General features: G+C 47.1%; 1 protein-coding gene across 1 annotated transcript in view; it reads right to left on the reverse strand.

Moving 5' to 3' along the window:
* The window catches only part of SWAP70 (switching B cell complex subunit SWAP70), a 129,571-nt gene extending 114,524 nt beyond the window's left edge, over positions 1–15,047 (reverse strand). The window contains exon 1 of the mRNA XM_077453637.1: positions 14,859–15,047. Coding sequence (XP_077309763.1) covers positions 14,859–14,957 — 99 coding nt within the window. The 5' untranslated portion in view covers positions 14,958–15,047. The remainder of the gene's footprint in view (positions 1–14,858) is intronic.
* Between the last annotated feature and the right edge of the window lie 2,612 nt (positions 15,048–17,659).

The following is a 17,659-nucleotide window of genomic DNA, read 5'->3' on the forward strand; positions in this document are numbered from 1 at the left end:
CATATCACACTGATTATAAAAACTCTGATGTAAGGGGAGACTGATGAATATTTTCATGTAAGGGGGACTCTAATGTAAGGAGACTTTGTTGTAAGGAGGACTTTGATGGAGACTCTGACATAAGGGGGGGGGGGCTCTGATAGGACTTTTGATGTAAGGGGGGACTCTGATGTAAGGGGGGGGGACTCTGATGTAAGGGGGGGGACTCTGATGTAAGGGGGGGACTCTGATGTAAGAGGGGGGAAACTCTGATACGGTCTCGATCTCTGGTGTCATTATCTATAGAAGGCGATGTCCAGTAGGGATCCTTGGCTGTATTAGCATTTTGACAATCACCTGAACATTTGCCCGTTCGGGGATTGCCGAGCGTCACACATAATAGCCGTATTATTTCTACGGTTATACATGACGGCTTCCTGTTGTCATTGCCAAGTCCTTAACAGCCAGTGATGTCACTGATCCCATTCACCTACATGGTCGGGAATCCCCAGACATAGCCAAAAAGTCCCCCCTCCTTCATACCAGGCCCTAGGGCTGATCTAGATGTGATCTGGGGGTGCAGTAAAAGGGGGTACACTGCCACAATGAGTCCCTGCCCGTCTGTCACTCAGTGTGATAGAGATTCGGGGAACCCGCATTACCAGCTTACTCAGCGAGCTTCTATACCACCAATCACAACCCGGAAGGAACGTCTAATAGGTAGTGCAGAGGCAGTGCGGGAGGGAACAGGGACCACCAGTATGTATCAGGCTCTCATTAGATTAGTATGATTAAACAAAACTTTTTCCATGGGTAGGCTCCAACAGACATTTTCCATCGGTAGGCTCCATCGCACATTTTCCATCGGTAGGCTCCATCGCACATTTTCCATCGGTAGGCTCCATCAGACATTTTCCATCGGTAGGCTCCATCGCACATTTTCCATCGGTAGGCTCCATCGCACATTTTCCATCGGTAGGCTCCATCAGACATTTTCCATGGGTAGGCTCCATCGGACATTTTCCGTCGGTAGGCTCCAACAGACATTTTCCATCGGTAGGCTCCATCGCACATTTTCCATCGGTAGGCTCCATCAGACATTTTCCATCGGTAGGCTCCATCGCACATTTTCCATCGGTAGGCTCCATCGCACATTTTCCATGGGTAGGCTCCATCGGACATTTTCCATGGGTAGGCTCCATCGGACATTTTCCATGGGTAGGCTCCATCGGACATTTTCCATGGGTAGGCTCCATCGGACATTTTCCATGGGTAGGCTCCATCGGACATTTTCCATGGGTAGGCTCCATCGGACATTTTCCATCGGTAGGCTCCATCAGACATTTTCCATGGGTAGGCTCCATCGGACATTTTCCATCGGTAGGCTCCATCGCACATTTTCCATCAGTAGACTCCATCGGACATTTTCCATCGGTAGGCTCCATCAGACATTTTCCATGGGTAGGCTCCATCGCACATTTTCCATGGGTAGGCTCCATCGCACATTTTCCATCGGTAGGCTCCATCGCACATTTTCCATCGGTAGACTCCATCGGACATTTTCCATCGGTAGGCTCCATCGGACATTTTCCATCGGTAGGCTCCATCGGACATTTTCCATCGGTAGGCTCCATCGGACATTTTCCATGGGTAGGCTCCATCAGACATTTTCCATGGGTAGGCTCCATCGGACATTTTCCATCGGTAGGCTCCATCGCACATTTTCCATCGGTAGGCTCCATCGCACATTTTCCATCGGTAGGCTCCATCGCACATTTTCCATCGGTAGGCTCCATCGGACATTTTCCATCGGTAGGCTCCATCGGACATTTTCCATGGGTAGGCTCCATCAGACATTTTCCATCGGTAGGCTCCATCGCACATTTTCCATTGGTAGGCTCCATCGGACATTTTCCATGGGTAGGCTCCATCGGACATTTTCCATGGGTAGGCTCCATCAGACATTTTCCATCGGTAGGCTCCATCGCACATTTTCCATCGGTAGGCTCCATCAGACATTTTCCATCGGTAGGCTCCATCAGACATTTTCCATCGGTAGGCTCCATCAGACATTTTCCATCGGTAGGCTCCATCAGACATTTTCCATCGGTAGGCTCCATCAGACATTTTCCATCGGTAGGCTCCATCGCACATTTTCCATCGGTAGGCTCCATCGCACATTTTCCATCGGTAGGCTCCATCGGACATTTTCCATCGGTAGGCTCCATCGGACATTTTCCATGGGTAGGCTCCATCGCACATTTTCCATCGGTAGGCTCCATCAGACATTTTCCATCGGTAGGCTCCATCAGACATTTTCCATCGGTAGGCTCCATCAGACATTTTCCATCGGTAGGCTCCATCGCACATTTTCCATCGGTAGGCTCCATCGCACATTTTCCATCGGTAGGCTCCATCGGACATTTTCCATCGGTAGGCTCCATCGGACATTTTCCATCGGTAGGCTCCATCGGACATTTTCCATCGGTAGGCTCCATCAGACATTTTCCATCGGTAGGCTCCATCAGACATTTTCCATCGGTAGGCTCCATCGGACATTTTCCATCGGTAGGCTCCATCGCACATTTTCCATGGGTAGGCTCCATCGGACATTTTCCATCGGTAGGCCCCATCGGACATTTTCCATCGGTAGGCCCCATCGGACATTTTCCATCGGAATTTCCGTCACACATAATTTGAGATCTGGATCTCAAATTTTCCGACAAAAAAATCCGTTGTGTCGGAAATTGCGATCGTGTGTACACAATCCCGACGCACAAAGTTCCCACGCGCGCTCGGAATCAAGCAGATTGAAGTTCATTTTTCTCGGCTCGTCGTACATCACCGCGTTCTCGGCGTTCGCGATTTCCGACCAACTTTGTGCGACCCGTGTGTATGCAAGACAAGTTTGAGCCGACACTCATCGAAAAAATAAAAAAATCCATGGATTTTGTTATCGGAATGTCCGATCGTGTGTGCGCGGCATAAGACCGGGCTGCCATCAAAGTTGATGTGTGTGTAAAGGCCGGTGTCCCAATACTTTTGGTAATATTGTATATATATCTTCGTCCACAGGACGCGCGCCGGCCTGCCGGTCGCTGTGATAATTTCCACCTTTGCTTTGTTTGCTTCCAGTTGAGTTTTTATCGCACTCGGCCTCGTAAAGTGTAATATAACCTGCAGAGAAACCTAAACGACACTTTGTATCCAATCAGGCGCTCCCTGAGCGCAGAGCGTCCCGCACTGCTGATATTTTTCTTTCTTTTTTTTTATCAGTAAAAGCCGACACATAGTTACATCACAGAGGGGGGATGGTAAAGGAATGCTGAAACTTATAGTTCCTCTCAAGTCAGTGACTTTCTTAGGGCTTGTTTTACACCCACAGCCGAGTGCAATCGAGTGCGGGAGATTACGAACGCACGTTTTTTTTTATTTATTTTTTTGCGCCAGATGCATAACGCATTACAAACGCGGACAAGAAGCTCCTGTACCTGCGTGTGCGCTGAACTTCACGTGTTATTTTGCTGCGCCCGGAGTGCCATTAACCACTTCAGCTCCGGAAGGTTTTACCCCCTTCATGGCCGGAACTATTTTTTTAACGATTCGGCATTGCGCTACTTTAACTGGTAATTTGCGCGGTCGTGCGACGCTGTACCCAAACAAAATGTATATCATTTTTTAAATAAAGCTTTCTTTTGGTGGCGTTTGATCACCAAATGGGGTTTTTTTAATTTTTGCGACGTAAACAAAAAAAGACCGACAATTTTGAAAAAAAGAAAAAAAAACACTTGTGGATTTAATAAAATTTTTTATTTTTTTTGGTAATGTCCCCTTTAAGGGGCGTGGCAGGGGCGTGTCCTATGCCTACATACATATGCTAGTAGGTGTCCCCCATTCCCATCTTAAAATGTAGGAAGGTGTGGTTTTGCCTACAGCGGCACTGCAGGCGGGGGGGGGGGGGGGGGAGGCAAGGGCTGCATTACATGCAACAAATGCGGAAAAGAACTCCCTGACTCTTTTCCAAAAATGCACCGCACCTGGTCTGCGTGAAAATCAGCACGTTCGCTGATGCATTGGGGGGGGGGGGGCACGTTTATGCGCAAATATAAAGGGGAAAAAATGCGCAATTTTGCTTTCACAACATGCAGCCGTGTAAAGCTAGCGTACAGAGCCAGATTACCAAATAGGCAAAGTAGGCATCAGCCTACGGGCCCCGCGCCAGTTAAGGGCCCACGCGACAACGGATGAAAGTAACATTGATTTGATCTTGAAAGGAAATGACGAATGAAGATTTTTTAAACGACTTTCACCCCCTTCCTGCCCAGGCCAATTTTCAGCGTTGAGTGACAATTGTGGCACTGTGAGTCACAATTGCGCGGTCGTGCAACGCTGTACCCATATGACAGTTTTATAATAAAAAAATAAAAATAATTCCATACCACTGGATTTTCCTTTTTTTATTTTTTGCTAAATAAAAGAAAAAAAAAAGCATTTTTCTTCATTTGTTATAAACTCTGAAAAAAATAAAATATATATATATTTCTTCATAAATTATTTCGCCCAAACGGTATTCTGCTACATTTCTTTGATGCAAAAAAAAAAATAACCCAAATCAGTGCATATTATTTAGTCTGTAGGAAGATTACATTTAAGGTTATATTATATATATATATATATATATATATATATATATATATATATATATATGAAAATCGATCAATCCTGATGTACTGACAAAAGATCTCATTGCCTAAAAATGCCAGGACAGTACAAATAACACACCCCCCAAATGACCCCTTTTTGGAAAGTAGACAGTCCAAGGTATTTAGTAAGAGGCATGGAGAGTTTTTTTTTTCAAAGTAATTTTTTTTGGGGAAAATTAAGAAATTTAAATGTTTTTTTTTGTTGTTTTTTGGTGGTGATCATATCATCATATAACGGGTGTGGTGGTGATCAGGGACACTGACTGGTGACAGTAGGTAGAAAAAAAAAATGAATCATTATTTTTTCAATTATTTTTTTTATTAAATTATTTTTCTCTCTTTTTTTAATGATTTTTTTTTTTATCTAACATACTGTTACCAGAAAAATACAATGTTACCATAGTAACACTATACTACTCTGGGGAAGTGATCAGGATTTTTTTTTTTTTTTTTTTTTTTTACACATTATGATTGCTTATACCAGTGAATTTCATCAGTATAAGCCACCGTTTTCACTGAATGGAACTGATTCATTTGGTGTGTATTGTTGTGATTAGCTGTGATTGGCCACAGCTAATCACACGGTACAGATGTGCGGTGATTGGCCCTGTCTGTGCCACGTGATCACTGTCAGCACCAATCACAGCTCGCAACACAATTGTACACAATGGACGGCATGAAAGGAAGCCCTCCATTGTGTACACCGGTCATGTGATCTGCTGTGATTGGCTACAGCTAATCACACGGTACAGATGTTCTGTGATTGGCCCTGTTTGTACCAAGTGATCACTGTGACCAATCACAGCAAGCAACACAATTGTACACAATGGACGGCATGAAAGGAAGCCCTCCATTGTGTACACCGGTCATGTGATCTGCTGTGATTGGTTACAGCAATCACATGGTACAGGTGTGCGGTGATTGGCCCTGTCTGTACCACATGATCACTGTCACAATGGATGGCATTAAAGGAAGCCCTCCATTGTGTACACCGGTCATGTGATCTGATGTGATTGGTTACAGAAATCACATGGTACAGGTGTGCGGTGATTGGCCCTGTCTGTACCACATGATCACTGTGACCAATCACAGCTAGCAACACAATTGTACACAATGGATGGCATGAAAGGAAGCCCTCCATCGTGTACACTGGTCATGTGATCTGCTGTGATTGGTTACAGCAATCACATGGTACAGGTGTGCGGTGATTGGCCCTGTCTGTAGCACGTGATCACTGTCACAATGGATGGCATGAAAGGAAGCCCTCCATTGTGTAAAACGGTTATGTGATCTGCTGTGATTGGTTACAGCAACCACATGGTACCGGCAGCAAGCCGGTATGCTGATCAGCCAATCCAATGGACGCAGCCGGTGACCGATCGCGCCGCAGCCCTGCCCCATAGCCGAGCCGCGTTCCAGGAGGACGTCATGTGAGTTAAATCCGGCACTGCCAGCATATTATGAACGCGCATTATCTAACACTTCTTATTGCAGGTTTTTTTTTTTAACCACTTGCCGACCAGCGCACAGCGATATACGCCGGTACAATGGCAGCGGTGGGCAAACGGGCGTACCTGTACGTCCCCTTTAATTGGCGGGGCTAGTGGGCGTGCGCGCGCCGCATACAGCGTGACTGTGCCCGCGGGTCCAGCAATCGATGTCCGCGGCGGGCCCGCGATCGTGTCGCGGAGCGGAAGAACAGGGAGATGTCTATGTAAACAAGGCATTTCACCGTTCTGCCCAGTGACATGACAGAGATCTACTGCTTTTTTTTTTCAAAATTGTCGCTCTTCTTTTGTTTATATATTTATTATAATTTTGAAAAAAAAAACACATAATTTTTTTACTTTTTGCTATAATAAATAGGCCGATATGTATTCTTCTACATATTTTTGGTAAAAAAAAAAATCAAAAAATAAATAAATAAATTGCAATAAGTGTATATTGATTGGTTTGCGCAAAATCCGTGAATCCCCCGTCGCTCTCCATTATATTCTTCCGCGCACGCGTGCCGGCCCGGCACTGGAATGGGATACGGCTGAGCGTCATTTCCATCCAGCGGGTTCTTGTATGTCCCGACCATACAATTCTCCGTTACCCCCGAGGACACGTGATCTGCTCCTTTATAGACGGAACAATCGGAGCTCAGGGGGGGCTCATGCATTATAAATCGGCATCTTTCATTGCCGTGTCCCGGCGCAGTAAATACCAACTGTTACAAACCGCGGTTTTTATCTACGCCGAGCGCTGATCCGTATCTCCCACACAAAGGTTCTAAAGTTTCCCGGCTTGGCTTTCTTCTGGTCCAGGGCTCGGGAGGAATGTTTAAAGTAGACCTGCCCTGAACCCAGGGGGGGCAAATCTGGCCAATCCCAACCGGGAGGGGGGGTGGAACCTTCAGAAGGATCAAAGATAGATAAAGAGTAAAGAGTTATAGACAGCTAAAGTTACTGGCAAATCTCTGCTTGGCTCCTCCCACTCTGCCTCCCTATTGGTCAGTAGGGCTACCCAGTGTCGGGAATGGGTCATCTAGAGCCCAGGGCGAAAATGCCAAATTGCGTCCCCTCCCCCAAGATGTATGAGCATTATGTGTCAAAAAAAAATCTACCCCCCCCCCCCAAAAAAAATAGACAACCAAACTGCATGATTACCCCCAAGATTAAATTCCCCCTCCTCCCAGTACAACCCCCCCCCCCCACCGGGTGAATCCCCCCCCCCAGATGTATGAACATTATGTGTCAAAAAAAAAATCTACCCCCTCTAAAAAATAAACAACCAAACTGCATGATTACCCCCAAGATTAAATTCCCCCTCTACCCAGTACAATCCTCCCCCCCCCCAAGATGTATGAACATTATGTGTCAAAAAAAAAAAATCGACCCCCCCCTCCAAAAAATAGACAACCAAACTGCATGATTACCCCCAAGATTAAATCCCCCCTCCTCCCAGTACAACCCCCCCCCCACCGGCTGAATCCCCCCCCCCCCAAGATGTATGAACATTATGTGTCAAAAAAAAATCTACCCCCCCCCCAAAAAAATAGACAACCAAACTGCATGATTACCCCCAAGATTAAATTCCCCCTCCTCCCAGTACAAATCCCCCCCCCCAAAAAAATAATAGACAACTAATCTGCATGATTACCCCCAAGATAAATCCCCCCTCCTTCCAGTACAAATCCCCCCCCCCACCTGCTGAATCTCCCCCCCCAAGAGTTGTAAGCATTATGTGTCAAAAAAAATCACCACCCCCCCCCCCCAAAAAAAATTGGACAACTAAGCTGCATAATTACCCCCAAGATTAAATTTCCCCTCCTCCCAGTACAAATCCTTACCCCCCTAAGAGTCGTAAGCATTATGTGTAAACCCCCCCCCCCCAAAAAAAATAAATTAGCACTAATCTGCATGCTTACCCCTTAAGTATAAATTCCCCCCTCCCAGCACAAATACCCCCATCCCACCTAGCTCAAATCCTCTTGTCCTGGCCCTGGGACAAGGTCATCCAGCGCCCAGGGCAAAGATGCCAAATTGCACCCCCCTTTCCCTTAGGGTTAGGGTCAGGGTGCCCCCTACCCCTGCAATAAACCATTGCGCCAGGGGCAGCCGACCCTCCTGCCCACCCCTTGTCCCGGCCCTGCCTGGGGCTACCCATCATATTAAAAGACCACCACTCTCAATACAAGCCAGAGTCCTGTCTAGGAGACCCGTCCTCTGGCAGGTTCCACCCACCAGCGGCTTAATTGTAGATGTAGACATAGCATGTTGGGGCCTCTACAGAGGGGTAGATAGACAATAGAAGGGGTCCAAGGACAGAACCTAGGGGGGCCCCCATGGAAAGAGGAAGAGGAGAGGAGGAGGTTGAGTTGTAGGTTTTGAGCGGAGAGTAGAGAGATAGATTTGAGAGCTTTCAGCATGGAGATGGTCTTGTAGACCACGGGAGGTCATCAATTGACCAAGGGAAGATGAGTAGATAGGGAATAGAAGGGGTCCAAGAACAGATCCTTGAGGACCCCTATTAATAGAGTAAGAGCAGAAGAGGAGATAGTGTCGTAGGTGAGACAGAAGGTGCACTGAGATAAGTAGGAGGAGAACCAAAAAAATCTGTCAGTGCCAATCAGCACCAACTAGTGCCACCTGCCAGTGCCAGTGTTTCCAATCAGTGCCATCTGTCAGTGCCAATCAGTGTTTCCAATCAGTGCTAATCAGTGTTTCCAATCAGTGCCACCTGTCAGTGCCAATCAGTGTTTCCAATCAGTGCTAATCAGTGTTTCCAATCAGTGCCACCTGTCAGTGACAATCAGTGCTTCCAATCAGTGCCGCCTAATATCAGTGCCAGCCAATGTCACCTATCAGCGCCAATTAGTGTTTCTAATCAGTGCCACCTACCAGTTCCTATCAGTACTGTAGTGTACTGTACTGAGGACACCAAGTGTGTGGTAGAGTGACAGGAGCAAGCAGGGGGGATGTGGACTCGGAGTGGATGAGTTTATGAGATGAAGGGAAGAAAAAAAGAAAAATCTGCCTAAAATATCAGCAAAAAAGATCGGCACCATATATCGGCCCTCAGCCTCCCCGATTTCTAAATATTGGCATCTGTCAGGGAAAAACCCATATTGGTCGACCTCTATTGCAAAGTATAGGGGTGACCACTGAATGTTTTAGAGGGAAGAGGAAGATACCAGTAGAGAGGGAACAAGAAGGATGAGGTAGAGTTGTAGGTGAGGCTGAATGTGAGCTGAGATAGGTAGGAGGGGATCCACGAAAGAGCAAAGTCTAGAAGGTGAAAAAGAGTGGAGCTTTCTGAGGAAGTGGTCGGAACGAGTGGTCAACTGTGTTGAAGGCGGCAGAAAGGTCTAATAGCAGGAGTACCAAGTAGCAGTTTTTGGTTTTAGAAGAGGGTAGGTCATTAGTGAGTTTTAGAAGGGCAGTTGTGGATAAAAGTCAGACTGTAATGCCCCGTACACACGAGAGGGATTAAGTCTGACAGACCTCCAAAGGAGTTCCGCCGGAGTTCCGCCGGAGTTCCGACGGAGTTCTGGCGGACTTTTCGACCAAACGGACTTGACCACACACCATCACACCAAACTCCGACGGAGTCGAACGTGATGACGTACGACTGGATTCGACGTAGGAAGTTCCTAGACAGTAGCCAATAGCTGCCCTAGCGTCGGTTTTAGTCCGTCGGAGTAGCACACACACGAGCGGATTTTTCAAAGGGGACCGGGTCCGGCGGAGTTCCGTCGGGAAAATTTAAAGCATGCTTCATTTCTAAAGTCCGTCAGACTTTAGCTTCGCTAAAGTCCGTTGCAGCCCACACACGATCGGATAGTCCGCCGGACTCAGTCCGTCGGAGTTTGGATGTCGAAAAGTCCGCTCGTGTGTACGCGGCATAAGAGGTCCAGAAGGTTGTTATCAGTGGGGAGGTGGCTCAGATGGTAGTGGATGAGAGGTGTTCTAGGTTGTAGATGAGAGGTGTTCGAGGTTGTAGATGAGAGGTGTTCGAGGCATTCTGAAATAACAACAAGGAGATGGGTATTAGGTTGTTCAGACTGGTGGGATCCAGTGAGGACTTGTTAAGTATGGGGGTGATCAGTGCATGTTTTAGGGGGGAGAGGAAAATATCACTATAGAGGTAACAAGGAGAAGGAGGTAGAGTTGTGGGTGAGACTGAAGGTGCTGAGATAGGAGGAGAACCTTGAAAGAAAAGAGTCTTGGAGGCCAATGGAGTGGAGCTTTGTAAAGAACGAGTACTCAACTGTATTGAAGGTGGCAGAAAGGTATGATATTATGAGTATGGAGTAGTATACATTGGTTTTAACAGTCATTAGTGAGTTTTAGAAGGGCAGTTTCTATAGAGTGTTGTGGATAAAAGTCAGACTGTAAGAGGTCCAGAAGGTTGTTATCAGTGGGGAGGTGGCTCAGATGGTTGTAGATGAGAGGTGTTCTAGGTTGTAGATGAGAGGTGTTCTAGGTTGTAGGTGAGAGGTGTTCTAGGTTGTAGATGAGAGGTGTTCTAGGTTGTAGGTGAGAGGTGTTCTAGGTTGTAGATGAGAGGTGTTCTAGGTTGTAGATGAGAGGTGTTCTAGGTTGTAGATGAGAGATGTTCTAGGTTGTAGATGAGAGGTGTTCTAGGTTGTAGGTGAGAGGTGTTCTAGGTTGTAGATGAGAGATGTTCTAGGTTGTAGATGAGAGGTGTTCTAGGTTGTAGATGAGAGGTGTTCTAGGTTGTAGATGAGAGGTGTTCTAGGTTGTAGATGAGAGGTGTTCTAGGTTGTAGATGAGAGATGTTCTAGGTTGTAGATGAGAGGTGTTCTAGGTTGTAGGTGAGAGGTGTTCTAGGTTGTAGATGAGAGGTGTTCTAGGTTGTAGATGAGAGATGTTCTAGGTTGTAGATGAGAGGTGTTCTAGGTTGTAGATGAGAGGTGTTCTAGGTTGTAGGTGAGAGGTGTTCTAGGTTGTAGATGAGAGGTGTTCTAGGTTGTAGGTGAGAGGTGTTCTAGGTTGAAGATAAGAGGTGTTCGAGGCATTCTGAAATAACAAGGAGATGGGTATTAGGTTGTTCAGACTGGTGGGATCCAGTGAGGACTTGTTAAGCATGGGGGTGATCAGTGCATGTTTTAGAGGGGAGACAAAAATATCACTATAGAGGTAACATGAAGAAGGAGGTAGAGTTGTGGGTGAGACTGAAGGTGCTGAGATAGGAGGAGAACCTTGAAAGAACAGAGTCTTGGAGGCCAACGGAGTGGAGCTTTGTAACGAACGAGTGCTCTGCTGTATTGAAGGTGGCAGAAAGGTATGATATTATGAGTATTGCCGCGTACACACGATCAAACTATCCGGCGGAAAAGTTTATAGACCAGGCCTTCTAGGCATTTGGAAATAAACGTGAGAAAGGTGATGGGTTTTAGGTTTGGTGGGCTCCAGTGAGGACCTGTTAAGCATGGGGCTGACCATTGCATGTTTTATGGGACGATGCCGCTACAGAGGGAACGATTGAAGATGTGAGTAAGAGAGTGTTAATCACAGCGAGAGGATGACTGGAGTAGTAGTGAGGGAATGAGGTCCAGGGAGATGGTGGGGAGATGGGCAGAGAAAAGTTTGGCATCCTCCTCTGTAGTCACTGGGTCAAAAGAAGAGAGAGTGTTGAATTTGGTGTTAGGGGCGGTATGTTGAGCGCGTTACGCATTAAGTACAATGTATGTTCCTCTCAGCCGCTTCTGATTTTTTGATAATAACCAAAAAATAGCTGCAGATGGTTGATTTCCCCAGTACCCAGTTAACCGGCTTGCAGTTTGATGGCCTCCATCGGTGGGAATGTGATAAGAGGGGAATGATTGCTCGCCCATGATAGGGCAGATTGTTTGTAGTCTCAGACCACACACACGCTTGGAGTATTTTTATCCTTCGACTTTCCGGGTGGTCATTTCATAACTTCCTCTTCTCCTCTCCGAGTCACCGTAGTGAGTTCACACCCGTACTTGTGAAATCTGCCAAACTTCTCCTGCCCTCAGGCTTTGTGCTGCAACACGGGATCACCGTTTCTACCGCAACTTCCACCTCCCCCCTTCAAGACACCGAAAACATCCTCCATTCACATAACCACAAGGCTAGCACCCATGACCTTGATGGGTGACACCGATCTGTGCCCCCCCCCCCCTGGGTAGTGCCACCGCTCAGCCGGCTAAGAAGAGGATGACATAGTCGGGGGGGGGGGGGGTTTCCATAAAGTTATAGCCAAGCTTGTATTGCAGTATGGCCCTTTAAAAATGGCCTGCACCAGATTCAAAAATCCCCGCCGCCCTTTTTGATGGCTTTCCCGACACGTGCGGCAGAGTCAAGGAGCTCTTCAGCACTTGAAGACCGGACCTTTTCTGGTACTTTTTGTTTACAAGTAAAAAGAAAATTTGTATTTATTGCTATAAAATTACTTAGAACCCCCCAAACATTATATATTTTGTTTTAGCAGAGACCCTAGAGAATAAAATGGCGATCGTTGCAAATTTTTAAGTCACACGGTACTTGCGCAGCGTTTTTTTCAAACGCATTTTTTGGGGAAAAAAATAACACTTTATTGAATTTTAATGTAAAAAAATTAAATAAAAACACAATATATATAACCCAATTTTTAAGTAAAATATAAAAGATGATGTTACGCCGCGTAAATAGATACCAAACATCTCATGTTTTGAAATTGCGCACGCTCGTGGAATGGAGACAAACTACGGCACCTAAAAATCTCCATAGGAGACGCTTTATACATTTTTACAGGTTACCAGTTTAGAATTACAGAGGAGATCTAGTGCTGGAATTATTGCTGAGCTACTTTGACACCGCAGCAGCAGCTGTCCCATAGACAACGCAGGTGGGTGGAACCTGATAGGGGTCATGTGACCACAGTGACGGACAACTCAGCATAAAAATCGTGGGAACCCCTCATAATGGGCACAGCGGGTGTACAGACCCAAGAAATCAGCACAGGGATGGTGGGAACCCCTCATAATGGGCACAGCGGGTGTACAGACCCGGGAACTCAGCACAGGGATGGTGGGAACCCCTCATGATGGGCACAGCGGGTGTACAGACCCGGGAACTCGGCACACGGATGCTGGGAACTCCTCATAATGGGCACAGCGGGTGTACAGACCCGGGAACTCAGCACAGGGATGGTGGGAACCCCTCATAATGGGCACAGCGGGTGTACAGACCCGGAAACTCAGCACAGGGATGGTGGGAACCCCTCATAATGGGCACAGCAGGTGTACAGACCCGGAAACTCAGCACAGGGATGGTGGGAACCCCTCATGATGGGCACAGCGGGTGTACAGACCCGGGAACTCAGCACAGGGATGGTGGGAACCCCTCATGATGGGCACAGCAGGTGTACAGACCCGGGAACTTAGCACAGGGATGTTAGGAACCCCTCATGATGGGCACAGCGGGTGTACAGACCCGGGAACTCAGCACAGGGATGTTGGGAACCCCTCATGATGGGCACAGTGGGTGTACAGACCCGGGAACTCAGCACAGGGATGGTGGGAACCCCTCATAATGGACACAGCAGGTGTACAGACCCGGGAACTCAGCACAGGGATGGTGAGAACCCCTCATAATGGGCACAGCGGGTGTACAGACCCGGGGACTCAGCACAGGGATGGTGGGAACCCCTCATAACGGGCACAGCGGGTGTCCAGACCCGGGAACTCAGCACAGGGATGGTGAGAACCCCTCATAATGGGCACAGCGGGTGTACAGACCCGGGAACTCAGCACAGGGATGGTGAGAACCCCTCATAATGGGCACAGCGGGTGTACAGACCCGGGAACTCAGCACAGGGATGGTGGGAACCCCTCATAACGGGCACAGCGGGTGTACAGACCCGGGAACTCAGCACAGGGATGGTGAGAACCCCTCATAATGGGCACAGCGGGTGTACAGACCCGGGGACTCAGCACAGGGATGGTGGGAACCCCTCATAACGGGCACAGCGGGTGTACAGACCCGGGGACTCAGCACAGGGATGGTGAGAACCCCTCATAATGGGCACAGCGGGTGTACAGACCCGGGAACTCAGCACAGGGATGGTGGGAACCCCTCATAATGGACACAGCGGGTGTACAGACCCGGGAACTCAGCACAGGGATGGTGAGAACCCCTCATAATGGGCACAGCGGGTGTACAGACCCGGGAACTCAGCACAGGGATGGTGGGAACCCCTCATAACGGGCACAGCGGGTGTACAGACCCGGGAACTCAGCACAGGGATGGTGAGAACCCCTCATAATGGGCACAGCGGGTGTACAGACCCGGGAACTCAGCACAGGGATGGTGGGAATATTAGAGATGTAAGGGAATGTAAAGGATGTTAGTGGCCCCCCCTGGGTGTCTGGCTTTGGGGGACTCCAGCAGTGACAATAGGCATATGTGGTATATTTGTATAATTTACTAGGGGGGCCCAGAAGGGCCATCAGGGGGGCCACTATCAATATTAGTTACAAATGTACCACATATGCCTATTGTCACTGCTGGAGTCAGGGTTGGGCACACATAAAGGACATACGATGAGAGTTGTAGTCCTTACAGCATTGTGCAGGTGTTGGGTGGGATGGTGGGGGTTGTAGCCCCCCTGGGCCTCCTATGTACAATGAGAAGGATGGGGGGGGGGGCATTCTCTGCCTACCTTCAGCTGCGACTTGGAGACTTTTCCGCACTTGTCCACGTCCAGGGCGGTGAAGGCGTGCCAGATGGGCTTCAGCAATTCGTCTTTCGTCAGGGCCATGGCGCTGCCCGAGGAAGGAGGAAAAAAACAGAAAAGGTTCCTGCTTCAACTTTTGCACAGAACTTGTGTGTATGAAGCTCAGGACGGTTTTTCTGCTCTCCCCCCCCCCCCCCCTCTTCTTGTCATATGACCTTCTCTTCCTCAAACCAATCACAGCCCTCCATGCACTTCCCTGTATGAATACCTAGGACAATGAACGTGCCTGTGTCGTCTACTCACCGAGCTGGCTGTGCCGACCGGGCACACGGGCCACCCAGGCTTTCCGCACAGCTGCACCTGCGAGTCATCGGTGCCCCCTCACCCCACCCCACCCTCGGTCACGCCATACCTGCAGGGAAAAAAAAAAAAACGATGAGAACCGACGCACAGATTTCGCTCACGGAGACATCCGTCTATCATCAGTTTTTTCATGTGCGTTCCCAACATCCCTGTGCTGAGTTCCCGGGTCTGTACACCTGCTGTGCCCATTATGAGGGGTTCCCACCATCCGTGTGCCAAGTTCCCGGGTCTGTACACCCGCTGTGCCCATTATGAGAGCTTTCCACCATCCCTGTGCTGAGTCCCCGGGTCTGTACACCCGCTGTGCCCATTATGAGGGGTTCCCACCATCCCTGTGCTGAGTCCCCGGGTCTGTACACCCGCTGTGCCCATTATGAGGGGTTCTCACCATCCGTGTGCTGAGTTCCCGGGTCTGTACACCCGCTGTGCCCATTATGAGAGCTTTCCACCATCCCTGTGCTGAGTTCCCGGGTCTGTACACCTGCTGTGCCCATTATGAGGGGTTCCCACCATCCGTGTGCCAAGTTCCCGGGTCTGTACACCCGCTGTGCCCATTATGAGAGCTTTCCACCATCCCTGTGCTGAGTTCCTGGGTCTGTACACCTGCTGTGCCCATTATGAGGGGTTCCCACCATCCGTGTGCTGAGTTCCCGGGTCTGTACACCTGCTGTGCCCATTATGAGGGGTTCCCACCATCCGTGTGCCAAGTTCCCGGGTCTGTACACCCGCTGTGCCCATTATGAGGGGTTCCCTCAATGAGTCCGTACGCATTTCCTGCGCAGAAAAAAAAAATCTGCCCGTGATACCAGTGTTGTGGTGTGAACGGGGGAGGGGGGGGGCACACAGAGAACAATCTGGTTTTGTTGTGCCCTTGCAGAACGCGGGCAGGAAAAAAGAAAAACGACGTCTCTGCGCCGTGGTGTGAACGAGTCCTGAATCGGGCAGCTGCTTTCCCCCGCGCCCCGCAGATCCTGGACCCCCTCCCCCGAAGATCGCAATTTATAATCAAGCTCACTAAATTCATGCAATTATTATTTTATTATTTATTCGTATATTTATATCACTATTATTTTATTAAGAATATATTTTAAATCTTTTTATTTAAGATTTTTTTGTATTACTTTTAGAATTATTATTAATATTATATTTATTATTATTATTGTTTTTATTTTATTACTATTATCATGAATATTATTATTATTGTTAATATTTATTATTTGTTTATTACTATTATAATGTTTTTTTAATTATTTATTACTATTATCACATAACACATAATATAACTGGATACAAACATTTATAGGTAAAAAGACGTCTCTGCGCCGTGGTGTGAACGAGTCCTGAATCGAGCAGCTGCTTTCCCCCGCGCCCGCAGATCCTGGACCCCCCGACCCCCCCGAAGATCGCAATTTATAATCAAGCTCACTAAATTCATGCAATTATTATTTTATTATTTATTCGTATATTTATATCACTATTATTTTATTAAGAATATATTTTAATTGCTATTCTCATTATTATTATTATTATTGATAATAATAATGTATTTTTTTTTATTATTATTTATTTATTTGTATTACTACTATTATTCTAATATTATTATTTAAGATTTGTTTTATTACTTTTATCATTATTATTAAAATTATATTATTATTATTGTTTTTATTATTACTATTATCATTAATATTATTATTATTATTATTATTGTTAATATTTATTATTTGTTTATTACTATTATAATGTTTTTTTTTATTATTTATCACTATTATCACATAACACATAATATAACTGGATACAAACATTTATAGGTAAAGTTGATCCAGGGAATATTCTATTGCCTCTTGGGGGGAATATTCTATTGCCTCTGGGGGGGGATATTCTATTGCCTCTTGGGGGGAATATTCTATTGCCTCTTGGGGGGGAATATTCTATTGCCTCTTGGGGGGGGGGATATTCTATTGCCTCTTGGGGGGAATATTCTATTGCCTCTTGGGGGGGGATATTCTATTGCCTCTTGGGGGGAATATTCTATTGCCTCTTGGGGGAATATTCTATTGCCTGTTGGGGGGAATATTCTATTGCCTGTTGGGGGGAATATTCTATTGCCTCTTGGGGAATATTCTATTGCCTCTTGGGGAATATTCTATTGCCTCTTGGGGGAAATATTATATTGCTTCTTGGGGGGAATATTCTATTGCTTCTTGGGTGAATTTTCTATTGCCTCTTGGGGGGGGGGGATATTCTATTGCCTCTAGGGAGAATATTCTATTGCCTCTTGGGGGGAATATTCTATTGCCTCTAGGGGGGATATTCTATTGCCTCTTGGGGGGATATTCTATTGCCTCTTGGGGGGGAATATTCTATTGCCTTTAGGGAGAATATTCTATTGCCTCTTGGGGGGAATATTCTATTGCCTGTTGGGG

The sequence above is a fragment of the Lithobates pipiens genome, unplaced genomic scaffold (genome assembly GCF_037356315.1).
Source record: "Lithobates pipiens isolate NorthernLeopardFrog02 unplaced genomic scaffold, aLitPip1_a1.2 Scaffold_24, whole genome shotgun sequence".
Classification (NCBI taxonomy): Eukaryota; Metazoa; Chordata; class Amphibia; order Anura; family Ranidae; genus Lithobates; species Lithobates pipiens.